The sequence below is a fragment of the Gobius niger genome (genome assembly GCF_951799975.1).
Source record: "Gobius niger genome assembly, chromosome: 18".
NCBI lineage: Eukaryota > Metazoa > Chordata > Actinopteri > Gobiiformes > Gobiidae > Gobius > Gobius niger.
In genome coordinates, this window is record NC_136869.1 from 26,537,196 (window position 1) to 26,564,466 (window position 27,271).

General features: G+C 42.3%; 2 protein-coding genes across 2 annotated transcripts in view; both read left to right on the forward strand.

Moving 5' to 3' along the window:
* Positions 1-2,930: 2,930 nt before the first annotated feature.
* The window catches only part of LOC306977830 (uncharacterized protein), a gene marked incomplete at both ends in the record, with an annotated part of 44,319 nt that continues 19,978 nt past the window's right edge, over positions 2,931-27,271 (forward strand). The window contains 11 exons of the mRNA XM_079576270.1: positions 2,931-3,009; positions 3,316-3,405; positions 3,472-3,546; positions 3,608-3,676; positions 3,965-4,021; positions 4,083-4,151; positions 14,108-14,164; positions 14,226-14,294; positions 14,613-14,669; positions 14,731-14,799; positions 17,835-17,891. Coding sequence (XP_079432396.1) covers positions 2,931-3,009; positions 3,316-3,405; positions 3,472-3,546; positions 3,608-3,676; positions 3,965-4,021; positions 4,083-4,151; positions 14,108-14,164; positions 14,226-14,294; positions 14,613-14,669; positions 14,731-14,799; positions 17,835-17,891 — 748 coding nt within the window. The remainder of the gene's footprint in view (positions 3,010-3,315; positions 3,406-3,471; positions 3,547-3,607; positions 3,677-3,964; positions 4,022-4,082; positions 4,152-14,107; positions 14,165-14,225; positions 14,295-14,612; positions 14,670-14,730; positions 14,800-17,834; positions 17,892-27,271) is intronic.
* Positions 4,233-5,065, forward strand: LOC306977831 (C-type lectin domain family 4 member M-like; the record flags this gene model as incomplete). The annotated part of the gene is made up of 3 exons (XM_079576271.1): positions 4,233-4,367; positions 4,753-4,853; positions 4,921-5,065. Coding segments are annotated over 3 exons (378 nt in total), but the record flags the coding sequence as incomplete, so codon positions are not given.

Genomic DNA, 27,271 nt, shown 5'->3' on the forward strand with positions numbered 1-27,271 from the left:
GACCTCTTAACCCCCACCAGAACCGAGGACATTTCCTAGAGTTTGCATTACGCAAATTTCAAAGTGAAAATGTGTTGAAAGGACGACAGAAAAGCAATGGAAAAAGTGATGAAAAAGCCACACTAAAAAGTGACACAAAAAAAAACGTGACAAAAAAGGCACTAAAGAAAGAACAAAAGAGTGAAGGAAAAAGCAACAACAACACAACAAAAGAGTGAGAGACGAGAGCAACAAAAACATGACGAAAACACACAACGAACAAACAAAAACACGACAAAAAATATGCACTTGGTTTCGGAGGGGGGGGTAAGAGGTTTTAATCCTTGGACATGAACCTGTTTTCAGCATAGAATGGCGAAGTTCTCAGACGGTGACGAGCTAGCTTCTTTCTCAACCATTAGCATGTCCATTGTAGCACCTACTATTCCAAACAGAACATTTCATTTCATAATCTTTATCATTCAAAACACACCATTGCGGACCTCAGTCAAAAAACGCTGCAAACGTGGAGGTGAAACTGACTCCGGAACATACTTCAACTAGCTTTTCATAGCTACGAACGAACAAAGCTTGTCAACACAGTTACGCTAGCGGCCAGCACATACACTATTTGGTTGATATATACAGTGGGGAAAAAAAGTATTTGGCCAAAATCCAATACAATGTCTATGTGAAACTGACCAAATACTTTTTTTCCCCACTGTATATCATTACACTTTTACATCACATACAAATAGTATATTATACAAGTTGCGTACAGTTTATGTTGGCTGACATTACGGGCACTGCTGTAGCGTGACTCGGCCTTTTGTCCTACACCACAAACAAAACAGCAATCGTGTGACTATCGGTAACACGCGTCGAAATGCAAAAGCGTACACACAAAATATAGGAAAATGGAACAATAGATTACCTGTCTGGAAGGAAAACAGCCACTTGTGTGTTCAAAGTTAGTCCAAGACTGGCCCGCAATAACCTCCATGGGGTTGAACCGTCATTCCGACAAACCGTCATTCCGATGCCCCTCTATTGCGACATCCCGCCAATCCGGCACTTTTTGGTCCCGCTATTTCGACAGTCGTTTTGAGTGTATCTGTTTGCCTCCGGCTTTCAGGGTTCGCACAGGTTTTCCATGACTTTTCCATGACTTTTCCATGACTTTTCCATGACTTTTCCATGACCCTTAACAACATTTCCAGGACCCCAATGTCATCATTTTTTTAAGATTAGGCCTACTGTAGTCCAGACCAGAATACTAGAGAAAGATCAATGATACTGAGACCATGACCAGGGCGCCTCCTGACTGGGCTGCAAACTCGGGCTTTTTGAAAAAGGTGACAGCAGGCGTGTGCACGCTCATGTGCACGTGCCATAGAGCAACACTGAGCAAAAACAACTGGTGAATCACTGGGAATTGATAACAGTGTCACACACATTGCGGTCTGATATATTTTTTTGGATCAGTTTCTATAATGTGCTTCTGTAGTCCAAAAACAAGTCCTTCTTCACAAGGCAACGCGCATGGGGGTGTGTACTGTGTGCTTACGCATAATGGACACGCATCTGACGCGCCCCACGGACAGCGCTCCAGATAACCTAGAGCCCATCCTTATAGGCTACTTGCATTTACAAAAACATAGGTCAGTTTTTTTTTTATTGTGCTCTCATAGTTTTTGTACAGGAGCAATCGTCTCATCAAGACAGAAAAAGTAAGGAAAACACTTCATTTTAAGCCAGTTTTTGTGGGAAAATCGTGTGGGGAAACCTTCGTGAGACTTCGGACTATTCCGAGCTGGCCCAAAGGGCCCTGGCTTCGAATTCATCCATTCATTCTCAATGATAAGCTCGCCTCTTACAGTAGGGATGCAATACACTTTTTGACCACCAGCGTTATATTGGGGGCGCTGTTTCGCTTCTGCAAAATTAAGGACACACTGTTGTTGCTCGATGTTTATCAATCACAGAGCATCATAGCACATCGACTTTCCATTATTGCAAATTTTGTTGATATCAAAAAGGTATGTGTTAAAAATGGACTTAAAATAAATAATTTATGCTGAACTGACACTTTCAAAATGATCTAACACACCTTGATGACATACAAGCCAGCGGCAACCTCACATAGGCTAATAATGTCCAAAGGGCTGTTTCATAAAACTCGCTCAGTAAAGCTCGGCTTAGGCTCTAAATCCTGACTTACGTTAGGCACAATTCAAGCTGCGATTATGGGTTTCACCAAAGGGGCACCAAGCTTGGCTAATGTCACCAATTCAAGACAGGTTCAACTAATTAGCACTTGCCGTACATAAACAGACCACACTAACGAGTTCATAGAGAGATCATGGTGAAGCGTGAACAACACGCTGCAGATTTCACAGGCCGCCAGCTGTGTTCCGCTACGCTAGCTCCATGGGTAGAGCGCAGCGCTCCCAACCACGACACTGTGAGACTGATCCCAGTCTTGACTTTTTTTCTTCGACTGGGCACCAACTGGGAACAACTTAAATCTGCGTCCATGAATTTAAACACTTTTCTCAGTTTTTTTTTCACAGATGACCCTCAGGTGAAGAACGGCATCAAAGCCAGGGGAGGAGGAGGAGGACAAAGATGAAGGAGCGAGAGGTGGTAGAGCTGACCAGTGCAGGACACCACGCTCTGAAACAGGGACAAACCCAGGAGGCGCTGCATCGTTTCAGAGGATCACTGAAGGCTGTACTCCACTTTCCCTAACCTCCACAAACATGTTCAGTCACAGAGGCTCAGGACTTACACAACATCTGATCTACACAATGTTGTTGTCACACAGGGTACATGCACACACACACACACGCTCTGTAAAAAAGAGGAACGATAGAAAAGCAGAACAATTTCAGTATAAATACCCGGTCAAAGACTTCTGACTGACACTGGTGAGGTTGCAGTGAAGAAGGATGGACCCCTCATCTGTGGTCGCGAGGAGAAGAACCTTTGGAACAAGACTTTACAGTGAAGCCAACGACGGTGAGACAGGTAAGACTGGTAAGACAACAAAGCCATGGGAGGAAACCTACACAGACAGGGAGAACATGCAGACTCCACACAGAAAGGGCCCATCTGGGGATCGAACCCACAACCTTCTAGCTGTAAAGCACGAGCACTAACTAAGGTCCAAGGTTCCAGCCCAGACCATGTGGAGTTTTCTCATTGTCCTCGAGTCTGGGCGATTTCCTCTCGTGTGATCGTTTTCCTCATCGACCCAAAGCATTAAAAGATGGGCACATACAGAGGTCCAAAGTCCTCTCCTTATGTCACTGCAGTGTTGTGCTCCTTTCACAGGGAGAAAAGTCAACACATTGGTCTTGGTCCTTTTCGGAGTCCTGTGCATGACTCAAGCCACTCTCAACATTGTGCTGCGCCTGTACTTCAGTAAGCACTTGTTAACTACACTGTGAACATTGCCTGCTCAGTCTGACATGTGGATGGTCTTTGTAGCTGAGAACAGAGGAGTTGGCCCTGTGTGTGAGAACATAACAGCCCAGAGAGATGATCTGCAGCAGAAGTTTCAGAGTGAGTCAAACATTTGTGTGTCCTGTCTCTGTAACTGCACTGACACTCCTGTCTCTCTCAGCCCTTCAAACAAAACACCAACCTCTGTCTGAGCAGCGAGACGAGCTGGAGAAGCAACTGCACGATAAGAGTGAGTCCAGTGTGATATTCATTTAAGGAGAGAAATAAGGTTACACATCAACCCACTCCTTCTCTGACAAATGTTTGAATTGATTGTATATGATACGTGCATGTTTTTACTAAGATGTTCCAAATAAATAAAGTATTAAGTAACCCCCATGTAGCGGTGCCAGTCACTGTTTCCCTCATGAAAAGCTCATAGAGTCCTTTCTTTATGTCATCTGCGTCTCCTGAAGACCTTCAAATGCAGATTCACTGTGACCCTTTATTGTTCTGACACATGGATGGTCTTTTGTAGACTCCGTGTGTGAGAACATAACAGCCCAGAGAGATGATCTGCAGCAGAAGTTTCAGAGTGAGTCAAACATTTGTGTGTCCTGTCTCTGTAACTGTACTGACACTCCTGTCTCTCTCAGCCCTTCAAACAAGTCACCAAACTCTGTCTGATCTGCGAGACGAGCTGGAGAAGCACCTGCCCAACATCGGTGAGTGTCACGCTTATACATTAGGTCTGATCATACGATGTAACTGTATGGATCTGTGCAGCGTCTCTTGTAGATACACATTTACCACAGGGCTGGCGCACTGTCAGAGGGAGTTCGTATCTGAGTGATTCTTCAGAGCTGTCCTGGAGGGACGGCAGACAGTACTGTCGCGATAGAGGGGCTGATCTCATCATTATCAACAGCCCAGAGGAGCAGGTAGGAACTACAGGAACTCTGTCATCACATATGACAGAACAATGTTTTGTCCTCAGTGTCCTGGGGTTGAGTCTCTGGTCTGTTTGTTGAATGTCTCATAGTCTTCACCCCTTTTGGCCTGGACTTTCCTGTTACGGGCCTAACAATATTTTAATGCTGTGAGGGCCTTCCAAGGAGAAAGTGTGATGGACTGTTTAGAGCAGCTCTATCAGGCAAATTTAGTGACAGTGAAGGGTTAACACTACTGTCAGTAGAAGTCCACAGCTTTCATTTGTGTTTTGTCTTAGGTATAAAAGGAAAATGGCCGCCAGACTTTGCTGTTTTTTTTCTGTTTCTGTAGCCCTCGCCCTTCCCCTGCATATTCAAACTGAAAGGTCTCTTTTAGGAATTAGCCTGGACCTTCGGGAAGCGCAGTTGGATCGGCCTGACTGATGCGCAGCAGGAGGGGGTGTGGAGATGGGTGGACGGCTCACCGTTAACTACAAGGTTTACACGACAATACTTTACTCCACACTCACTGTACCATTTTTCTTATTCTTTTCTTTCATTACAGCTTTTGGTATTCTAAAGAGCCAAACGACACCGAAGGAAATGAGGACTGTGTTGAACTCATGAATTCTAAACCAACACGCGCTAGCTGGAATGACCTGCCCTGTGACACTCTGAGAAATGTTATCTGTGAAAAGACTGTCTAGAGACTCGAGGTCTACTGAGAGAAATGAGCTCAAAATCTCAACCTTATTCAGTTTGTTTTTTGCATTTCATCAACACTTTCAGAATTCCACTGTGTATGAATGAAGTCTGTTGAATTACATTGACATAGGAGCTGTCCACAATGTGTTTAGCATTGAAAAAATAATCACCAGTTTGAACGCCTGTATGTTTCACACAAAATAAATAGTGCAGTCTGCTCTCTCAACACTGGATGGTGATATTTGCTTGATTTTTTTGGCGAGTCATGTGATGGGGGGGGCGGACATGGCTAATAACCGCATATTACTGCTACTAAACAAAAACAACACAGCATATCAACTACTTTGTTTTCAATCAATTCCCGTTTGCAAACAATATGCTCAAACTTTAATTGGCACTACCTATGACAGAAAACAAAATTTGCAAAATAGTAACTATTCTCATACACTCACCACCTTTTGATTGCCCTGTCCAGTTCCCCCCGTCCTCTTCTCTGCTCCTCTTCAGTCTCCAGTCTGTTGAGCAGGGGTGCAGCACCAAATTCTGGTCCCCAGGTACAAACTTTAACCTTAATTGTGAAATGGGCTTCAGAAGTTTAAACTGGTCCACTTTTAGTCGGCCTATTTAAATGATTAGTTTTAGGTAGACCTGAGAGATATCACTTTAAACAGGGGGTTGTACTGGGGACGCAGGTATAATAAATGTAAGAAACAGGCATTAAACTGCTTCAAAACGCTAGTTTATATCAATTACATACAATATATTCCCTCATGGCTGTGTATTCCAGGGATGCAGTGCACGTTTTGACCACCAGCATCACATTGGGGGCGCTGTTCCCTCACACTGTTGTTGCTCGGTGTTTATCAATCACAGAGCATCATAGCACATCGACTTTCTCTTATTGCAAATTGTGTTGATATCAACAAAGGTACGTGTAAAAAATGGGCTTATACAATAATTTATGCTGAACTGACACTTTCAAAATGATCTGACACACCTTTATGACATACAAGCCAGCAGCAACCTCACATTAATACTAATAATGTCCAAAGACCTGCTTCATGTCTCTCACTGGTGTAAGCAGTTTGTACTGTTTAGGAGTTTACAGTTTGCACTACAGGTGCTCATCAAATACTTTGAATATCATGAAAAAGTGCATTTCTGTTGTTCAACTTATATTCCCTCATGGCTGTGTATTCCAGAGTTGTGGCCACTTTATGAACACAAAGACCAAAGCTTCAGCCTGTGTTGGTCTTGTTGGCACGGGCCATCCCATACATTCTCACTACGTCAAAGGAGTCTCTAAAGCTGCACATTTATAATGACCGAGTCTGTAAATGTTATGTCATAATTAAATAGGCAAAAACAGCAGGCACGACCTGTGGCCTTTGTCACTGTTTTGGCCTGATGGCAACAGATAAAAGCAAAGAGACGTTTCAGTGATTAAAATGAGGAGAGAAGGAGTGGAGAGGGCCAGAGAGCTCTGCCTCAGTCTGCAGCAGCAGCAGTGAGTTGTTTAACTGTCATTTATCACAGAAAGTTACATCTCAGAGCCGCTGTTATACTGTCAAATAAGAGCCACATTTAAAGGGGTGTCCGGCCCTGAGATATGATCCATTATTGTTGTTTGTGCACAATTCTGAATAGAAATGGGGGGTCAAGGCGTTTTTTGGGAGGGTCTTGTGGCCGACACCTACACCAGTAACTTCTGGTCATTACTGCACTTCTAGGGGAGTCTTATCACTCAATACTCTCTCTAGAGACTCGAGTTCTACTGAGGGAAATGATCTCCTAATCTCAACAATATTCAGTTTGTTATTTAAATGTCGACTTCTCTGAATAAAGAAACAATGTCAATGTGTCTGTGGCTGATTAGTGTGTGGTGAGGAAGTTCCGCTTTTGAAACTCATTTCAAAATGTCGGGTCATGAAATAGTGTGAGATGGTGCACAATGCCTAAGTCTGTATTCATTTTTATTTATTGTGCAGCTGCATTTAACTACAAAGCTGCACATAATGTCCTCTTCATTGTCCAGTGTCTAAATCATATAGATCATGGAAACATTCGGGGCGATCTTTGTTTTCTTTCTGTATGAAATGTGCCTCCTAAACAAGAGGACTCTCTTTCTCGATAGTGGTCAGTCATTAAAAAAGGATTTAAAAAAAGCAGTTGAATTTTATGAATTTGCATGAATTTCATTTTTATTTGATGAGGGACAATGCACCACAGACATTTGTCTAAAAATGAAGCGATGTCAAAAGCCAGGTTATGGCAAAACAACAACAGTTCATAAAATGTGTACAGAATAATAATACATACAGTAGAAGCAGTACTTCACTCACATCATTAAAACACTTTCCACTTCAGGAAACTATCCCTCACCGTTTACACCGTTCATATCACAGTCATTCAGTGTGTGAGGGTTTGCTTTGATAATAGCCACTGTTAGTCAGGCGTGTGAATGCACTATAGTTTGTGTATTAAATCATTTTGTTTGGAAGAGTGTTCCAAAGGCTCGCTGCTTTATCAGAGTTGACCAAATGACACTCTGCGTCCTAGAACACTCTGACTGATGTCTGCGGGGCTCTAGAAATCCTCTCTGAATTCAGTGTGGCAGATTTTCTCAGAGCAGCGATATTATGGATTATTATAAACAGAGCAGAAAGTTGATTATATTTTCAAAACTCAAACAGTGATATTTGTACTTTACAGTGATGGTTCTGGCGAGACTTTTCATCATGAATTTTTAAGGCGCTTTTATACAATGATTCAAGTGGTTTTAATGATGTTTTACGCCTGAGACCGACTAGACATGCAATACATCATATTTGAATCTTCCGTAGTAAATGAATGAATAGATCATCAAGTTAAAGTTTCGTTTATGTGACTTTTAAAGCCAAGGTTTGAATCAAGTATTAGACCTAAATATTTTTTGCTTTTGTTTGAGTTTGTTGTATAGTTAGCACCCGAATGATCCTGGAGTTCTGTTGTCGGGGGCTTGGTGCCCCTGGTAGAGTCTCTCAGGGCAAACAGGTCCTAAGTGACGGGTCAGACAGAGCGGTTCAGAAGCCCCTTATGAGAGACCAACAGGCCCAGTTAGAACCATGAGGCCGTCCTTCTGGGGACCCACCACCTGCAGGAGGAGCCATAAGGGGCTGGTGCAGTGTGATATGGGCAGATCCAACAGCTGCTCCCACGACCCGGCAACGGAGAAGTGGAAGAGGATGGATGGATGGATGGATGGATGGATGGATGTTGATTGATTGATTGATTGATTGATTGGATTGATTATTCCGAGTTCAATGTACAATATATATACATTTTTTTACACCATTTTTTACATTAACATGTGCAGCTTTTGCGACATTTTAACATGCATTCATGACATATATACTTGCAAATATACATAATGCTGTACATAAACTCGAAAAGGAGTGGGTGGAAGTATAGGGATGTTGTATAGTTTATTTGAAAAAAAAAAAACCATTGAGACATTTTATCCAGGTTGCAACTATTCTGCAACTTTTTGCATCACTTTTGATCATTTGTCAGCAACCTCAAGCTCGTTTTCCCCAAAAGTCAAGATCACTGTATCATCAGAGTACATTATTACCTCAACGTCAGAACACACTCTAGGGAGGTCATTTGTATAGAGGCTAAAAAGCAGGGGTCCCAAAATAGAGCCTTGCGGCACTCCCATCGTGGTGGCTCTAAAGGTGTTGTTGCTCTGAACGCTTGTCATTCTATTGTTGAAAATGACAAATTGAGAATTAGGGCAGGCGAGGTGTGGATCTGTTGAGAGGACCCTCCCAACGGGCTCATAAACCACTAAGCATAGGAACATCATCTACAAAATCAGCGAGTTAGGGCAGCTAGGTGGGGATTACAGTAGTTGATGGGGAGCTACTGCCCTCTTCAACTGGCCCGAGATGCCATGTTTTTATACTATGGACATCTGCTAATATGAAGTTATTTGTGTGGAAACCCGTGATTATAATACATTTGCTGCCGCTACCCTGAGCGACAGCAAAGAGGACTTGGTGGCAGACACTAGAAGCTCTTGCAGAGCTTCTCCGCAAAATTCCTTCAGTTTGCTGCTGATCTACGATGTGCTTGTGCCATCATGTCTGCGACGCTGGGTCTTGGGGAGACCGCTTGTTGTTGTTTTGTTGTTTTTTCTTTTACTCTTTCTATCTACTTTATGCATTGCCCTTGAAGTTTTGAAGTTTTTATAGTTCATTATTTAATCCTCGTGTCATCTTTCATGTTGCACGATTGCTCCGAAGAAAATTCCTAGTTTGTGAACCTGTGACGACTGACAATGGCAATAAAACTGATTCTACTTCTGTCGTATTATACACAAGGAGAAGCTTTCAGTTACTTTAAATCTGGATGGTGTTTTACTTCAGTGCGAAGTACAGTTTCTTGAAGGCCGAGTGGTTTCCATCAGAAAAGAACACATCAAGTGTGTGATCAATCATTGAACAGGACGCATGGAAGGTTTCAACAGTTTATTTACAGATCCAACATGACAGCAGCGGACGCGACGCCATCTCTCGATCAAGCTTTAGACCCATAGTTTAGACCACGTTCTAAAAAGTTTAGCTCAAAAGTTTACAGCGGTTACATCATACGTCATTGGGTACAATGTTACGATTGGCTATGGCTACAGCAGACGCATGATAGACATTCAGCCCAATAAGCGGCGATGGACGATCATAAACCACACCTCTCCTATGAGACAATGAATGGTCTCCAGACTAAATAGAACTTGTGATATTTCGTCTGGCGATAGCTAGGCTAGGAACCCCCAATATTTGATACATGAATCTGAGTCCTCTACATAATCAGTGGGATGTATTTTTATCTATCAAACCTGATGAATATAATCAGATACATGTAATGCAGCGGTCCATCCACAAGGGTCAGAAATTCGTAAACAAATGAGACCTCTAAAATGGCTGCTCTGTGATCTACACGCGGCATGGTAGCACAGAGGTTTCCCTTACCACTAAAAATATGTACAATAGGTGAAACCTCCAGCCAGGTGTTTCTGACCACCAGTCTGGCTGCACATCATGGAGATGGGTCCCTGAGCGCCGGCCCATGCTGGCAGCTCACTGCTCCTACAGCGGCATTGAGCATGGGTCAAATGCAGAGAATGAATTTCCCTACGGGGACTAATAAAGCATACCTTAACCTTAAATATTTTTTTCAAGAACATTTTTGCCATATTCAAGATTTTAAGGAATGAGAAGTTTCAAATAGTCCATGCTCTTCAAATGAATGTGTGCAGGATTGATGCAATGTCAAACTTTCGTAATCTCCTTGAGAGTAAATCCTTGTTGAAAATGTGTGTATCAAATCTGATACAGCAGCTTCACACGTCAGAAGTGACCTGTCCTGTGCATGACACAAGCCACTCTCAACATTGTGCTGCGTCTGGACTTTTTATCAGCAACCTCGTGTTGCCTTCGCGGGTCATTTTGACCCACTGTCATGTTCTGGGCATTTGGATGCAAGGTGACACAAGGGGGCGCTCCTTCCAACCTTCTCAGAGTAAATGTGAGTTGACTTTCTTCAGAGTGAGACTTTAGGTCAGACACCATGAGTGACAGTAACATGAGGCTAAATACAGTCAGCTCTTTGTTTCCAGTAAAAAGGCTGAGGCCTCATTGCTCTTCAGTCACAGACTGAGAAGTGAAAAAGGAAGTCATGGAGATTCTGCTTTAGACAGAAAAATGGACTTATACAATAATTTATGCTGAACTGACACTTTCAAAATGATCTAACACACCTTGATGACATAGAAGCCAGCAGCAACCTCACATTAATAGACTAATAATGTCCAGACCTGCTTCATGTCTCTCACTGGTATAAACAGCTTGTACTGTTTAGGAGTTTACATTTTGCACTACAGGTGCTCGTCAAATACTTTGAATATCATGAAAAAGTGCATTTCTGTTGTTCAACTTAAACTGTGAAACTAACATATGATAGCCTCATTACATGAAACATGAGATATGTAGCTTTTATTTGTTATCATTTTGATTATTATGGCTAAGTTTGTAAAAACCTCAAACTAAAAATCTCAGAAAATGAGAATATTTTAAAAATGGACTGTAAGCCATAATCATCATTATAACAAACAAAGGCTTACATATGTCACTTTGCTTGTAATGAGTCTATCTCACAGTGTCACATTTGGAGTTAAATTACAGAGGTAAAGCTCTTTTTCATGGTGTTCTAGTTATATGACGAGCGACTGTATGTTGCTGCTTTTGTGGCTGCATTTGTTTTTGTTCTGAAACTACAGTTTTGCCATAGTTAATATTTGGTTTAATGTAGAAGCATGTTATTTGCACAGATAAAAAAAAAGGCAAATGTATAACAGATTTGCAGATACTATGTGTTTCATGCTTGAAATCGCTGTGTTGGCACATTTTCATTTTGGCCCTCGGAGACGAAATGTTTGGGCACCCTGATTTTTACAGAATCATATGAAAACAGAACTGGCTCTTTATCAACGGGAGTTTCTGTCTCAGCAGCAGAGGTGCTTTCACACAGCTTTCACAAAACTTTCATATGATACAATAACTCTTGATTTGCTCGATGCAACAGTAACACTTCATTTCAGCTGCGACTTCACTCTGTCTCTTTTAGGAATTTACTAAAACTAAAACTCTAAACTGACTATCTTTCAGTTCTCACTCTGATCATGCAGAGTGAGAACTGAAAGATAGTATATCTTATAAATAAAGATTGCTTGCTTGATTGATTGACAACTGTAGCTTTCCACAAAAGCGTGATATAATTGTAAGCCTTTATTATCATGAGCGTTCACTGGAGAATGAACTGTATTATATCATTCTATTCATCTGCTACGCTCTTCTGAAGATGGTGAAAGACAGTTGTGTTTTTATCTCCACTGAAACCTGACAGTGTGTCACAGATGACCCTCAGGTGAAGAACGGCGTCAAAGCCAGGGGAGGAGGAGGACAAAGATGAGGGAGCGAGAGGAGGTGGTAGAGCTGACCAGTGCTGGACACCACGCTCTGAAACGGACAAAACCAGGAGGCGCTGCATCGTTTCAGAGGATCACTGAAGGCACTACCCCAGTTTCCCTAACCTCCACAAACATGTTCAGTCACAGAGGCTCAGGACGTACACAACATCTGATCTACACAATGTTGTTGTGCTATTGTACAGTGACAAATAAAGCACTTACTTAAATGTGTGAAAAGATGAATACAGTAACAGCTTATTTATGTCAGCCACAGGGTACATGCACACACCACATTCACACGCTCTGTAAAAAAGAGGAACGATAAAAAAGCAGAAGGATTTCAGTATAAATACCCTGTCAAAGACTTCTGACTGACACTGGTGAGGTTGCAGTGAAGAAGGATGGACCCCTCACCTGTGGTCGAGATGAGAAGAACCTTTGGAACAAGACTTCACAGTGAAACCAACGACGGTGAGGGGGCTGCTCTCTCAGGTAAGACAACAAAGCCATGGGAGGAAACCTACACAGACAGGGAGAACATGCAGACTCCACACAGAAAGGGCCCATCTGGGGATCGAACCCATGGCCTTAGCTGTAACTGCTGCGCCACCAAGCAGAGAAGGTCCAAGGTTCCAGCCCAGACCATGTGGAGTTTTCTCATTGTCCTCGAGTCTGGGCGATTTCCTCTCGTGTGATCATTTTCCTCATCGACCCAAAGCATTAACCCCTTAACTCCCACCTGAACCGAGCACATTTTCTCCAGTTTTGGCTTCACCCCAATCCAAAAGCTTCTGGAAAAAAGCAACAAAACTGAGACGAAAACAATGATGGAAATGTGACAAAAAAGTGAGAAAACATTGACAAAAATTGACGAAAAATTAATGAAAAAGTGACAAAAATGTCACAAAATATGACCAAAAAATTACAAAAATATGACAAAAATGTGATAAAAATTTGACAAAAAAATCTCAAAAATGTGACCAAAAAATGACCAAAATGTAAAAAAAAAAAACACAAAAAATTGATAAAAAATTGACGAAAAATGAAAAAAATGAGACAAAAAATCACAAAAATGTGACAAAAAAATTACCAAAAAAATGACAAAAAATGTGACAAAAAATGTGACAAAAATGTGATAAAAATGATGAAACAATGACACAAATGGGACAAAAGATGACATAAAAGTTACAAATATGAGTTGAATACCCAACAAAAAAATGATGGAAAAAAAATCTGATGACGTGAGGAAAAAGATCCTCTCGGTTCAGGCGGGAGTTAAGAGGTTAAAAGATGGGCACATACAGAGGTCCAAAGTCCTCTCCTCATGTCACTGCAGTGTTGTGCTCCTTTCACAGGGAGAAAAGTCAACACATTGGTCTTGGTCCTTTTCGGAGTCCTGTGCATGACTCAAGCCACTCTCAACATTGTGCTGCGCCTGCACTTCAGTAAGCACTTGTTAACTACACTGTGAACATTGCCTGCTCAGTCTGACATGTGGATGGTCTTTGTAGCTGAGAACAGAGGAGTTGGCCCTGTGTGTGAGAACATAACAGCCCAGAGAGATGATCTGCAGCAGAAGTTTAAGAGTGAGTCAAACATTTGTGTGTCCTGTCTCTGTAACTGTACTGACACTCCTGTCTCTCTCAGCCCTTCAAACAAAACACCAACCTCTGTCTGAGCAGCGAGACCAGCTGGAGAAGCAACTGCACGATAAGAGTGAGTCCAGTGAGATATTCATTTAAGGAGAGAAATAAGGTTACACATCAACCCTCTCCTTCTCTGACAAATGTTTGAATTGATTGTATATGATACGTGCATGTTTTTACTAAGATGTTCCAAATAAACAAAGTGCATAAAGTAAGTAAATATATCACCGTCAAGCCCAATATTAAGTAACCCTCATGTAGCGGTGCCAGTCACTGTTTCCCTCATGAAAAGCTCGTGGAGTCCTTTCTTTATGTCATCTGCGTCTCCTTAAGACCTTCAAATGCAGATTCACTGTGACCCTTTATTGTTCTGACACATGGATGGTCTTTTGTAGACTCTGTGTGTGAGAACATAACAGCCCAGAGAGATGATCTGCAGCAGAAGTTTAAGAGTGAGTTAAACATTTGTGTGTCCTGTCTCTGTAACTGCACTGACACTCCTGTCTCTCTCAGCCCTTCAAACAAGTCACCAAACTCTGTCTGATCTGCGAGACGAGCTGGAGAAGCAACTGCACGATAAGAGTGAGTCCAGTGAGATATTCATTTAAGGAGAGAAATAAGGTTACACATCAACCCACTCCTTCTCTGACAAATGTTTGAATTGATTGTATATGATACGTGCATGTTTTTACTAAGATGTTCCAAATAAACAAAGTGAATAAAGTAAGTAAATATATCACCGTCAAGCCCAATATTAAGTAACCCCCATGTAGCGGTGCCAGTCACTGTTTCCCTCATGAATAGAGTCCTTTCTTTATGTCATCTGCGTCTCCTGAAGACCTTCAAATGCAGATTCACTGTGACCCTTTATTGTTCTGACACATGGATGGTCTTTTGTAGACTCCGTGTGTGAGAACATAACAGCCCAGAGAGATGATCTGCAGCAGAAGTTTAAGAGTGAGTCAAACATTTGTGTGTTCTGTCTCTGTAACTGCACTGACACTCCTGTCTCTCTCAGCCCTTCAAACAAGTCACCAAACTCTGTCTGAGCAGCGAGACCAGCTGGAGAAGCACCTGCACGATAAGAGTGAGTCCAGTGAGATATTCTTACTCACTTAGTGTCATGCAAGCTCTTTCAGCCTGTCACTGTTTTATGAGTGGATTTTGGATATCTTTGCTAATCATATGTTATTGATTGACTGCGGAATTCTTCCGCAGTCAATTATTGGTTTTCATGTTCTTTATTATTATTCCTCTTCCATCTTTTTCCCGATTTTCTCCAGCTTTCAGCACCTTCATGCTTTGTGCAATTTATGCAAGTTATGCATCAAAACGTTCCGCATGTTGAGGAGAAGGTGCTGTTACTTTTGGGACTTCTGCAACTTACGTTTTTTCCGCAATCGGCCAAAATGTTGGAGATTTTTCCCATTGACTTATAATGGGGCTGCCGCAAATCCATGCTTTTCTGCACCTTTTTCTGCATTTTATGCCATTTCTGCACTTTGTGCATGTTCAGCTTCTGCAACTTGTGAGTTTTGAGAAAAAATTGGCCTTCTGCAGTTTTCCAGTTTTTTTATACGAGAGTTTGAAATGTTTGCATTGGTGTGTATGGGGGAATCCAGCCAATGGGGAAACTCCAGGACTTTCAGCCATTTGTGCAGCTTCTGCCAATCAAGCACTGAGGCCATTTCAACAGTTTGACCAGTTTATGGAATATAAAAGTTTATGCAACATTATTTATTTATAACCATAATTATTATTGTGGTTATACCGCCTTTGCTATGCCCAATCCCGTCAGACCTTGGAAGCTCAGCAGGGAAGGGCCTGGTCGGTACTTGGATGGGAGACCGTTTGGGAACACCAGGAAGCCTAGCGAATGTAGTGTGTGAGTGAGTGGTTGGTGGTGGTCGGAGGGGCCGATGGCGCAGACTGGTTGCCTCGCTTCCGTCAGTCTACCCCAGGGCAGCTGTGGCTACAATAGTAGCTTACCACCACCGAGTATGGAGTGAACGAATAGTGCAATGTAAAGCGTCTTTGAGTGTCCAGAAAAGCGCTATATAAAACCAATGCATTATTATTATTATTATAACATTAATAATTTATGCAAATTAACCACTTTATGGGATTTAACCAGTTTATGCAACTTAAGAGTTTATGCCATTTAGGATTTATGAATTTTAAAGAGTTTATGCAATTTACATAATTTATGCAAATTAACCCATTCATGCATTTTACCACTTTATGCAGTTTAAACAGTTTATGCAACATGACATTTTATGCATTTTACCAGTTTATGCAAATTAGATTATGCAATTTGAAGAGTTTATGCAATTTCTGCATTCGCTTCCCGCATTTCCGCAGTCAATCGCAATGGCGCAGCCATTTCTAGTTCCTCTTCCATCTTTTTCCCGATTTTCTCCAGCTTTCAGCACTTTCATGCTTTGTGCAATTTATGCAAGTTATGCATCAAAACGTTCCGCATGTTGAGGAGAAGGGTGCTATTACTTTTGAGACTTCTGCAATTCATGTTTTTTCTGCAATCGGCCAAAATGTCGGAGATTTTTCACATTGACTTATAATGGGGCTGCCGCAAATCCATGCTTTTCTGCACTTTTTTCTGCATTTTCTGCAATTTCTGCACTTTGTGCATGTTCAGCTTCTGCAACTTGTGGGTTTTGAGAAAAAATTGGCTTCTGCAGATTTCAATTTTTTTTATACGGGAGTTTGAAATTTTTGCATTGGTGTGTATGGGGGAATCAAGCCAATGGGGAGAGTCCAGGACTTTCAGCCATTTGTGCTTCTGCCAATCAAGCACTGAGGCCATTTCAACAGTTTGACCAGTTTATGGAATATAAAAGTTTATGCAATATTAATAATTTATGCAAATTAACCACTTTATGCATTTTAAACCGTTTATGCAACTTAAGAGTTTATGCCATTTAGGATTTATGAATTTTAAAGAGTTTATGCAATTTACATAATTTATGCAAATTAACCCATTCATGCATTTTACCACTTTATGCAGTTTATACAGTTTATGCAACATGACATTTTATGCATTTTACCAGTTTATGCAAATTAGATTATGCAAATTAAGCAATTTATGCAATTTGAACAGTTTATGCAATTTATGCATTCGCTTCCCGCAATTCCGCAGTCAATCGCAATGGTAAATTAATCACGTGAATAAGATTGTTTTAGGAGCTAATTTGCATTGTTTAAAACGTCCACATTGTGGCTTTATGTAAATGAGTGCGCACGCGGAGCAGAGGAGTTTGGAGCGACAGACGTTACACAAGGGAAACTGGCTTCATAGCCTCACACTGTGGCTGCTGGCGGGCACCGTTCAGGTACATCACTGCCGACCGAAGTGTGCAGTGTCTTTGGATCGGGGAGCGGAGAGAGAGGGAGGCGCAGAGAGAGGGAGAGGGAGGCGCAGAGAGAGGGAGGCGCAGAGAGAGAGGGAGGCGCAGAGAGAGAGGGAGGCGCAGAGAGAGAGGGAGGCGCAGAGAGAGAGGGAGGCGCAGAGAGAGGGAGAGGGAGGCGCAGAGAGAGAGGGAGGCGCAGAGAGAGGGAGGCGCAGAGAGAGAGGGAGGCACAGAGAGAGGGAGGCGCATAGAGAGGGGAAAGACGCGTCTCGTGAGCCACGGATGAAAGTGGGAGGGCACAGCCCCATAGGCTTATGAACATATTGTGATTGTCGATTCGAGCGACGAGGACGAGGCCCGGGCTCGGACTTAAAAAAAAGGTCCGATCCGAACCATTGAACCTGAACCTTCAAGTGTCTTGAAATTGCACCCAAGGATGAACCAGACTTAACCAGACAAGGTCATGGCATCATCATCTGGGCTTTCCCAAACTGTTAAAAGGTATTTCAATGTTAGTGTATGTAGTAAACTTCTGACTTTGTAAAAAGTAACATCTGAAATTCAAAGAAAGTATGTAAAAGTAAATTCATCACCATCAGGCCCAATGAAGTAACTCCATGTATCTGTAGTCACTGTTTCCCTCATGAGAAGCTCATAGAGTCCTTTCTTTATGTCATCTGCGTCTCCTTAAGACCTTCAAATGCAGATTCACTGTGACCCTTTATTGTTCTGACACATGGATGGTCTTTTGTAGACTCCGTGTGTGAGAACATCACAGCCCAGAGAGATGATCTGCAGCAGAAGTTTAAGAGTGAGTCAAACATTTGTGTGTCCTGTCTCTGTAACTGTACTGACACTCCTGTCTCTCTCAGCCCTTCAAACAAAACACCAAACTCTGTCTGATCTGCGAGACCAGCTGGAGAAGAAACTGCACGCCATCAGTGAGTGTCACGCTTTATACATTAGGTCTGATCATACAATGTAACTGTATGGATCTGTGCAGTGTCTTTTGCAGAATCACACTCAGAACAGAATTGGCGCTTTGTCAGAGGGAGTTTCTATCTGAGTGATGGTTCAGAGTTGTCCTGGAGGGACGGCAGACAGTACTGTCTCGACAGAGGGGCTGATCTCATCATTATCAACAGCCCAGAGGAGCAGGTAGGAACTACAGGAACTCTGTCATCACATGACAGAACAATGTTTTGTCCTCTGTGTCCTGGGTTTGAGTCTCTGGTCTGTTTGTCGAATTGTGACAGAGTGGAAGTTTTAGCTTAGTTCAATTACAGATAACAGAAGGACCACAGGTTCGTTTAACTGATTGACAGAGACATTTATTTAAGAATGTTCATAATTTAAGAGTAGTATTGTAAAAGAAGGTGAGCCAAAACATGGCAGATGACCCAGTAAATACATTTGACAGTCTATGTTTCAGAGTGGCACCTTTACATCGCCAGTCCATAAACAGAAAATAAATATACAAATGTCCATTACGTTAAACTTCCTCATTCCCGATTCCCAACCGCTTTTACCTCCAGTCAGTAGACCACATAACGAACGTTTATCTATCCTCCTCCACACGACTCCGTGGAGTGATCTGGACCATGAGCCTGAAGCAAACATGAGCGCTCTGTAGCAGCAGACGACATGGAAGATGTACAGGTAGGGGTAGACGGGACCAAACATCCACAAAAAGGAAAGGTTCACCGCCACGCAAATATGACCAACCCAATGCACGTAGCCAGAGTCCAGGGCCACCACCATGCATGAGACAACAACGACCCATTAACCTCACGCAAGTCGATTTACACATTTCTCAAGACGTGCCCTACTCACCCACCATTCCCCACAGCACTGCCCAGTCACTGGCCTTAACAGCTTTACACAATGACCCTAGTGCGTCCTCTTAGCTTGGTCTCCACAGGCTTGCGGCCATGACGGCGCGGCTACCACGGTGTGTGACGTCGGAGGGTCGAAGGTCAGGTGAGGGGACGAACGTAGGCAGTAACGCCCCTTTATAGCTGGGTTTGCAGGGAAGACAAACCCGTCCCATTACAGAGTGTCTCACAGTCTTCACCCCGTTTGGCCTGGACTTTCCTGTTACGGGCCTAAAACTATTTTAATGCTGTGAGGGCCTTCCAAGGAGAAAGTGTGATGGACTGTTTAAAGCAGCTCTATCAGGCAAGTTTAGTGACAGTGAAGGGTTAACACTACTGTCAGTGGAAGTCCACAGCTTTCATTTGTGTTTCGTCTTGGTTGACTGTTTTTCTGAGGTATAACAGGAAAATGGCCGCCAGACTTTGCAGTTTTTTTCTGTTTCTGTAGCCCTCGCCCTTCCCCTGCATATTCAAACTGAAAAGTCTCTTTTAGGAATTAGCCATGAGCTTCGGGAAGCGCAGTTGGATCGGCCTGACTGATGCGCAGCAGGAGGGGGTGTGGAGATGGGTGGACGGCTCACCGTTAACTACAAGGTTTACACTACAATACTTTACTCCACATTCACTGTACCATTTTTCTTATTCTTTTTTTTCATTGCAGCTTTTGGCATCCTAATGAGCCAAACGACTATGAAGGAAATGAGGACTGTGTTGAACTCATACATTTTAAACCAAAACGCACAAGCTGGAATGACCAGGCCTGTAACAGTCGGAGAAATGTTATCTGTGAAAAGACTGTCTAGAGACTGAGAGAAATGAGCTCATAATCTCAACCTTATTCAGTTCAGTTTGTTATTTGCATTTTATTCTTAAAAAGCAGAAACAACGTCAAATGTGTTTGTGGCTGATGAGGGAGTTCAACTTTTGAAGCTCTTTTCAAAATGTCGTGGTCATGACATCGTGTGAGAAACGATGCAGTATGCTTATGTGTGTATTACTACTACGGCCTAAACCATATAGATCATGGAAACATTCAATCTTTTTTTCTCTTAGTTTGCTTTCTTTATGTATGAAATGTGCCTTCTAAACAAGAGGACTCCGGTGCTCTTTTACTCGATAGCGGTGAAGCATTAAAAAAGGATTAAAAAAAAACGCAGTTGCAATTTATTACTTTGCTTTTATGGTTTGATGCATTTGTGGGGGGCGCTGTTTTGACTGTGGGGGCCCGTCCTGTCTCTGGCACAAGGAGGAGGCGGGGTGTTCAGGGACAAAAGGTGAATCACTGCGTTATGGCAAACCATCCACATCTCTCAAACATCAACATTTTCAGAGCTCCACAGTGTATCTGTTGGATTACATTTACATAGGAACTCCTGTATGTTTCACACAAAAAATGCAGTATGCTCTCTCAACACTAGATGGGGCTATTTGCTTGATTTTATGGCGAGTCATGTGATACTTTATGGCCTACACGAGTAACTTCTGGTCATTATTGCACTTCTTAGAGGAGTCTTTTCACTCAGTACTTTCTTAATGAATAAAAGAGTAAAATACAGATGATTTGATCTGATGTTCCACAATGAAATACACAAATGTTGTTCATGAAATAAATCTCAAATTTGTTCATAGAGAAAGTTCAGTGTGGTTCCAATGGTCGAGTGGTTAAGGCTGATGCACATGCAGAATATTACTCCTTTCTCAGCGTTGTGAGTTCGAATCCCAGGTCCGATTTTCTACTGTTTAACCTCTTACCACCCAACTTAACCATGTGCATTTTTTCCAGTTTATTCAAATCTAAAACATTACAGCTTATAGGCCAGTGTTATGCCTTAAAACTGATCTAAACAGATTTTTTGCCTCGCGTTGTTGCCTTGTTTTTTTGGGACACTTTTTGGTTGAGTTTTTGTCACTAGACGTAAACCAATCAAGGACAGTGACGTCGCCCGGTATGGTGCAGTCGGGGGCCCCACCCTGGAGCCAGGCCTGGGGTTGGGGCTCGAATGCGAGCGCCTGGTGGTCGGGCCATTGCCCACGGGGCCCAGCCCGAAGGGACAAGGTAGGCTGCCCTCCCCCCTACACAGGCCCGCCTTAATGTACCCATAGGCCCCGGGGCTTAAACAGAATTGTAGGCCCTCACCCCGCCTCAGCGCAAACCCTAACCCTAATGCTAACCTATAACCCTAACACTAAATCCCACAAAAACCCTAACCCTGCTACTCCTACATGTATCCTTCTGGGCCAGGTAGGGCGGGCCTACTCCAAGTGCACATACAGTGCCTCTCGAAACTATTCATACACCTTGAACTTTTGCACATTTTGTCATGTTTACAACCCTAAACATAAAGAGTTTATTTTGATTTTTTTTACTGAACGTTCACACACAAGTAACAGACAAGTGTGAAGTGAAAGCAAAATGATACATGATTCCGTTATTTTTCAAAAAATAGAAAAGTGAAAAGTGGGGCGTGCATAAGTATTCATACAGCATTTTCTGAGTGCATTAAATTGCCTTTATAACATTCCTAATGACTCCAGAATGTTCACACCTTGGCCTAACGGTTAAATAGAGGCCACCTGTGTGTAATCTACTCTCAGTTTAATTTCAGCTGTTCTTTTAGGCCCTCAGAGCTGTGGTCGGAGTGTGTTGGTCACTAAACAACATCATGAAGGTCAAGGAGCACCAGAGAGGTCAGGGATAAAGCTGTGGAGAAGTTTAAAGCAGCGTTAAGTTATACAAAGATTTTCCAAGATTTAAACATCTCCCGGAGCAACTGTTCAATCCATCATTCAGAAATAGAAAGAGTAAAGCACCACTGTGAACTTACTAAGACATACACACTATAAGTCGTATCTACACAAATCTGGCCTTCATGGACGAGTGGAAGAAGAAAGCCATTATTGAAAGGAGGCCATAAGAAATCCCGTTTGAAGTTTGTAGAAGTCATATGGAGGACACAGCTCCATGTGGAAGAAGGAGCTTTGGTCAGATGAGACAAAAATTGAACTTTTTGGCCCAAATGCAAAACGTTATGTATGGAGCAAACCTGACACTGCTCATCGTCCTGAATGCACCATCCCCAGTGTCAAATATGGGGGGGAACATCATGCTGTGGGGCTGCTTTTCCTCAGCGGGGACTGGGGAGATTGTAAGAATAGTTGTGATGATGGATGGAGCCAAATATAGAGACATTTTAGAGGAAAACCTGCTGGAGTCAGAAAGAGAACTGAGGCTGGGGCGGAGATTCACCTTCCAGCAGGACAATGACCCTAAACACAAAGCTAAATGGAATGGTTCAATAAAAACATATTAATGTGTTAGAATGGCCCAGTCAAAGTCCTGACCTAAATCCTATAGAAAATCTGTGGAATAATCTGAAAACTGCTGTTCACAAACGCTCTCCTTCTAATGTGACAGAGCTGGAGTTGTTTTGTAAAGAGGAATGGGATAAAATGTCAGTCTCTACATGTGCAAATCTTGTAGAGTCAAACCCCAAAAGACTTTCTGCTGTTATTGCAGCAAAAGGGGGTTCCACAAAGTATTCATGCATGCTGTATGAATACTTATGCAAGCCCCACTTTTCACTTTCCTATTTTTTGAAAAATAACAGAATCATGTATCATTTTGCTTTCACGTCACAGTCGTCTGTTACTTGTGTGTGAACGTTCAGTAAAAAAATCAAAATAAAATCTTGATGTTTAGGGTTGTAAACATGACAAAATGTGCAAAAGTCCAAGGTGTATGAATACTTTCGAGAGGCACTGTATGTGTTTGTTGCATATGTGTTTGTTGTATATGTAGATGTTGCATATGTGTTTGTTATATACAATGTAGTCTGCACATGACTTCACTGGCTGGGAGTGTTCAATGCCGTTGCTCCTTGTTGTTGGTTCATGTTGTTGTTAGATTTTGCTGCCTCCTGTGGTTACTTCATGTACATGTCTGCACATGTCTTGACTGTCACTGCAGTGTTTCTCTGCTGTTGGTTCATGTCGTTGGTATATGTCATTGCTTCTTGTTGTTGGTAGCTGTTATTGCCTGCACCCATTGCCATTAAATCACTTGTGAAGTATATCTGTATATCACAACTGCTAAAATAATGAATATAAAAATTAAAAATTAACACTTTTTTGCTGCCAAATTGCTGAAATAAATAAATATGTATAATATATATATATATAATTAGTTATTAAACATCTTATTCTTAAAATAAAAAGACATTATCTTCTGTCATGAGAAAGTAATCAAGAAAAAAATAATGTAGGTTGCAAAACTAAGTGTTGACTAAAATTAAAAGTGGAAATAAATAAATATATTCAAAAATAAATGCAGAAATAAATGAATGCAAACTGAAAATTAATTAATTTCTTTATTATTTTAATTTTGACCAAAAAAAAGAGATGTTTAATTACTATTATATATATTTTTACTTCAGTATTTAGGCAGCAAAAAAAAAAAAATTGCTAAAAAAAAGTGTTGATTTTATTTTAAATTATGTTTTATATACACAAACTTAGGGCACACTCAACACATCCTAGATGTCAATCAATTTGATTTTTCAGATGAAAATCTTTATTCATAGTGTAGGGGAATGTGTTGAGAAGGTCACTGGTTGATCCAAATTCTGTAGAAATTCCTCCAAACGAGTCTGTATCATCCTCAGTCGTGTGTGTGGCCTCCACGTGCCTGAATGCACTCCCTACAACGCCTGGGCATGCTCCTGATGAGACCACGGATGTCCTCCTGAGGGATCTCCTCCCAGACCTGGATTAGAGCATCAGTCAGCTCCTGGACAGTCTGTGGTGCGACGTGGCGTTGATGGATGGACCGAGACATGATGTCCCAGATGTGCTCTATTGGATTTAAGTCTGGGGAACGGGCAGGCCAGTCCAGAACATCAATACCTTCATCATGCAGGACCTGCTGACACACTCTTGCCACATGTGGCCTGGCATTATCAGGCATCAGAAGGAACCCAGGGCCCACAGCACCAGCATATGGTCTTACAATAGGTCTGAGGATCTCATCCCGGTCCCCAATGCCAGTCAGGGAACCTCTGGCTCGCACATGGAGGGCTGTGCGGCCCTCCAATGAAATGCCTCCCCAGACCATCACTGACCCACCACCAAACCGGTCATGCTGGATGATGTTGCAGCACCAGAACGTTCTCCAGGGCGTCTCCAGACTCTGTCACGTCTGTCACATGTGCTCAGGGTGAACCTGCTCTCATCCGTGAAGAGCACAGGGCACCATTGGCCAATCTGCCAATCGCTGTGTTCTTGGGCAAATGCCAATCGGGCTGCACGGTGTTGGGCAGTAAGCACCGGCCCAACTTGTGGACGTCGGGCCCTCATACCACCCTCATGGAGTCGTTTCTGACCGTTTGAGGACCAACATGCACATTTGTGGCCCTCTGGAGGTCATTTTGTAGGGCTCGGGCAGTGCTTCTCCTGTTTCTCCGTGCACAAATGAGCAGATAGCGGTCCTGCTGCTGGGTTGTTGACCTCGGTCGCCCCCCCCAGGTCTCCTGGTGTACTGGCCTGTCTCCTGGTATCTCCTCCATGCTCTGGACACTGCGCTGGGAGACACAGCAAACCTTCTTGCCACAGCACGAATGGACGTGCCATTTTGGATGAGCATCACTCCCTGAGCGACTTCTGTGGGTTGTAGATGCTCCTCATGATGCCTCTAGTGGTGAGAACACTGGACAAATGCAAAAGTGTTCCAAAAATACGGTACAAAAGGATGAAGACAGGGAAATGGTCTGTGGTTCCTCTTTTGGAGTGATCTTGCTAATTGCCGCTCATTTCCACCTGTTGTCTGTTTAATTTCCACAACACCAAGTGAAACTGATTCACAATAAGCGTGGCTTCCTAACTGGACAGTCTGATATCCCAGAAATTTGACTGACTTGGAGTTACATTGTGTTTTGTGAGTGTGAGTATATATTTATTTATTTAGTTGCAGTGATAATTTAATATTTTGGCAGTTTTGGTCCCCCATACAGATATACTTTAATTGTGACTGGTTAATGGCAATGGGTGCAGGCAATAACAACAGCTACCAAGCAATGACATATACCAACGACATGAACCAACAGCTGAGAGACACGGCAGTGACCAATGACAGTCAAGACATGTGCAGACAAGTACATGAAGTAACCACAGGGGGCAGCACCATCTAACAACATGAAGCCACAAGGAGCAACGGCATTGAACACTCCCAGCCAGTGAAGCCATGTGCAGACTACATTATATGCAACAACTGCATATGCAACAACTGCATATGCAACAACTGCATATGCAACAACTGCATATGCAACAACTACATATAAGCTACATACACATGTCAAACAACATGTACACCGTAAACATAGACCCAAGACACAAGACACATAGCAATGACATACACCAACTATGTCAGGTTCTTCTAGTTTTTTAACGGGCGGGTTCCCACACCTGACGTGAGATGGGCTCACTACTGAAGTTAAGTACAGGAATTTACTCTAGAGCCAGGAAGTTGTCCTTCTCCTTTTATTGACTTCATTTGTTGGTTTCATTAGTAAAAACCTTAGTGGAAACAGAAAAGAAATTCCCAATAAGTAAAAATACAAACACAAGTATTCAGTACAAAATCTAACATTTTTACCATGCATTTTAAATCATGGAGTTCACAGCATTTTATGTAGATTACGAATAAATATTTATGATTTTAGCACATTTTACCCTTCACTTTTATAAATGTTTTAAGCCTTTAAGGATTTTAACTTTTACACTCTTAAACTATGAATTAAACTTTACACAGCACATTATAAACGCTACATTATTTATGCTCTTAACAAGTTTACCAAAGTTAATTAAATGCAGCGATGAATTACTAAGAACTATACATTAAACCCAGGTAAACCACATAAAAATCAATATTTACAAAATACTAGTGATGTGCCGATCGTGTCGAGGCTTCGAAGCGTGTGCCGAGTAATCTAGAGGGGTGTTTATTGAAGCGCGTATCGATGCGTGTGTTGATCACGTGTGTGGTGCATGGTGTGGTGACGTTCGAAGCCTCGGGAAGTGGCCGTACCACGTGACTGATTCAGGAAAATATTCGCGGGTTTGGAGCGCGATTCAAAACAAAAGAGACAGTGAAATGAAATGAAATGGATTCCCCCTCACATTTTGTGTATTTGGGTTAGACATAAACAAAGTAACACAAGCACATTTTACATCACAACTCTTTCAGCCCCCACCATTTATTGTAAGCACTCCCGGACATGTCCCTTTTTAAATCCAAATTAAAGACTAATATTTTCAAACTTGCTTTTAATACTTAGAGCACACTGAATTATGTCCAGGTTGCAATCATTTGGCTTTTTATTGTTTTTATCTTTCTGTGAAGCACTTTGGTCCTCCTGGTGTTGTTGTAAAGTGCTATAAATAAACTTTTATTGATTGATTGATACATTTCTTGTCCACATGATGGCGTAGTGGAGCAAAGCACCTTGATGCTTTGAACCATGTATGATGCAATTGGCTGTGAGGCTTCAATGCTTCATGGGGCTTCATCTTGCCATCACTACAAAATACCACTGAACACAGCATTAACACAACAGAAGCACGCGCTGGTGCTTACCGGCAGTCTCTTCAGGTCTTTAAGTGAGTCTGGTCCCGCTCAGCGTTTGTATTTATTTAGAGTCTTTTGTTGAGAAGGAGGTTTCCTGCTCCTGCCGTGGTGTTGGGCTGCTCCCGGTGCATGGCAGTGGAGTGAATGAGAGTCATTTTGAACAGTCCAGGTGTGTGCACCTGATTACAAATTGGTTCCACCTGGCCTCAGACGAGGAGGGCGGCAACCAAACGGGGAGGGGCGGAGGAGACAGCAGATCGCCGCAACAAACTATATCGACACATATTTTAGCAACTTTTTTTGGGCACAAATGGAACCCCATAAATATGGACAAAGAAGGCATAATTATTATGAAGATCGGGCGATGGATTTCTTTGGATCAGCAACGGGGTAAGCATGCCTTTTACCTATTCTACTGTAAGTCGTGCAGCCACCCTGGTGGGTTAAGGTTTACCAGCAAAGTTTTTAGGCATGGGCTTAATGGAATTTAGTAGTCTCAGTAAAAGGAGTAGCCTTTTTTGACCAGTATACTAACAATCACAGCAAAATCATCGATGTTATTAAAGGAAGCCTACCAATTTAGCGCTATTTAATTTGACTATTGGGGCTGATAGTAGCATTACTCATCTCGTAGTTTCAATCAAATAGGTTAGGTCAAATCCTATTAACAATGATTAGAAGAATTTTGCTCAATGTCGA